We start from the raw sequence: 2406 nt of genomic DNA, 5'->3' as shown, positions 1-2406 counted from the left end.
CACATTATAAAAATTTAGGTTTAAATATAATTAATATTTAATAAAATAAATAAATAATTATACGTTCTCTTATAAATATATAAGTATTTAAAATAAAAAAAAATAAGATCAATAAGAAAATAATTATATTACTATTAATAGTAACAATTTTGTATACACTAATACAAAAATGAGCTAAAATTAATTAAATGTTATATAAAAAAGTTGATTCAATATAATGACTGAACAATATAAAAAAAAAAAAAAAATGATAATAATAAACAATCCTTTGTCTACATATATTCTACATATAATATATATATATATATATATATATATATATATATAATGTACTCTATTTTAGAAGAAATATAAAAAAAAAAAAAAAAAAAGAAAAGAAAAGAAAAACACTACTATATACCATATGCATTACAAATAATTGAAAAAATAAAATAAATAAATAAATATAAAATTAATCATATACATAAATGAATGAAAAAATAAAAAATAAAATTATATATACACATATATATATATATATATATATATATATATAAACATACATATTTAATATATGTATATATAATACTTAGCAAGATTTTTTCTATGTTATGTTCTATGTATCAATATTAATACCTTTTAATTGTTTATGAAAAGAGGTAGTAAATGTTCTAAAAAAATAATATCTTAAGAAAAAAAAAGACAAATTTTTTTTTTCTTTTTTGTATTATGACTCTTCTAATATATATATATATATATATATATATATATATAGAAATATATTTGTATACAAATATATCATTTACACAATTATTGCATTAATAGTTCTATACAATATTATGGACGATATACCTTTTATATATACGATAAAAATAAATTATGTCTCTTTACTTTTTATATATATATTTTTTTTTTTTTTTTATTATTATTTCTCCGTTTCTATACATTTATTCATTGAATACTGCACTTTTCTGGTATGATGCTTGTCCAACATGTACTTTTTGATTTTTTACATTTGACTTATATGCATGATTTTGTGAATGGTTATGTTGAGGATATTCATTATGTGCATTTGGATTATATCCATCCTTTTCAGATTCTTCATGGCCATATTCCGGTTGTTCTTCTGCATCATATTGTTCTGCGCATCCTGAATAATTTACATCATATTGATTATTGAAATTTGTTAACCTCTGTTTTTTTTTAAGCTAAAAAAAAAAAAATATATATATATATATATACATATATGTAATATATTTATATGTGTATATATATTCCTAGTATACATATAACATTCAATAAAATTTAAAAAGTGTTTACCTGATTCTTATTATGAATAAACATTCCAGTACATAATAAAAGAAATATTAGGTACAAAAATAATACTTGAGGTAAGCATTCAAATCCTTCACATGGTGTAAATGGAGAAAAATTACTAGATCCAAAAGTATCCTTTAAAGATAACAAAGATTCTTTACCAGTACTAAAAATATCAGATAAATTCATATTAATAAATTTGTGTTATAAAAAAAAAAAAAAAAAAAAGTCTAAAAATGTATAATGTATCTTAAAAGTAGATTATTTATTATATATATATATATATATATATATCACAAAAAATATTTATTTTTTCCCCTTTATTTATATATAATATTATAGGATAATATTGTTAATGAAAAATTATTCTATACAGAGAAAAAAAAATAATAATAATTAAAAATATACATAATATATTGAGATATATTATTTTAAAAAGGTTTATATAATAATATATGTTGTTTTGAAAATATTAATTTATGTATTATATATTTTTTCCTTTTTTTTTTTTTTTTTTTGTTATGATTTCTATTAGGGAAATATTTTTTCATATAATTTTATTATATATATATATATATATATTTATTTATTTATTATATGTTATCTTTTTATATATATATAAAAAAACATATATATATTATTTTATTGTTTTTTTATAGAAATATATTAATTAATGGAAATTTTAATTACTGAAAAATAAAATACATAAATAACTAATTAAAAGAATTACAACTGATTTTTTTTTTTTTTTTTAATATTTTAATTTTTCTAATTTTTTTATTTATTATTTTATTTAATTTTACATATTTTTTTTAATTTATAATAATACTTTTATTTATTTATTTTATTATTTTTTTTTTTTTTTTTATGCCCATATGTGGGTATACATAAATATTATTATTATATAATATAACAAAATATAATGTTGTGTATTTTTTATAAAATAATATTTATTTATTTATTATTTATATAAATACATCTATCTATTTATAGAGAACATTCATATAAATATAATACTAATACGTAAAAAATGAGAAAAAAAAAGAAATATATTTTTATTAAAAGAATAATAAAAAAAAAAGTATTCCTCCTCTTATATATTATTATTAT

At 14.9% G+C, this 2406-nt stretch overlaps 1 protein-coding gene across 1 annotated transcript; it reads right to left on the bottom strand.

Moving 5' to 3' along the window:
• Nucleotides 1-926: 926 nt before the first annotated feature.
• On the bottom strand, nt 927-1485 carry PGSY75_0010300 (ring-exported protein 2; the record flags this gene model as incomplete). The annotated part of the gene is made up of 2 exons (XM_018783240.1): nt 927-1187; nt 1300-1485. 2 exons carry the CDS (start codon nt 1483-1485, stop codon nt 927-929), a joined length of 447 nt encoding a protein of 148 aa, XP_018638977.1.
• Nucleotides 1486-2406: the final 921 nt, after the last annotated feature.

This window comes from Plasmodium gaboni (assembly GCF_001602025.1).
Source record: "Plasmodium gaboni strain SY75 chromosome Unknown, whole genome shotgun sequence".
NCBI lineage: Eukaryota > Apicomplexa > Aconoidasida > Haemosporida > Plasmodiidae > Plasmodium > Plasmodium gaboni.
The sequence above is the reverse complement of the archived record's forward strand: the minus strand, read 5'-3'. Positions and strand labels throughout refer to the sequence as shown.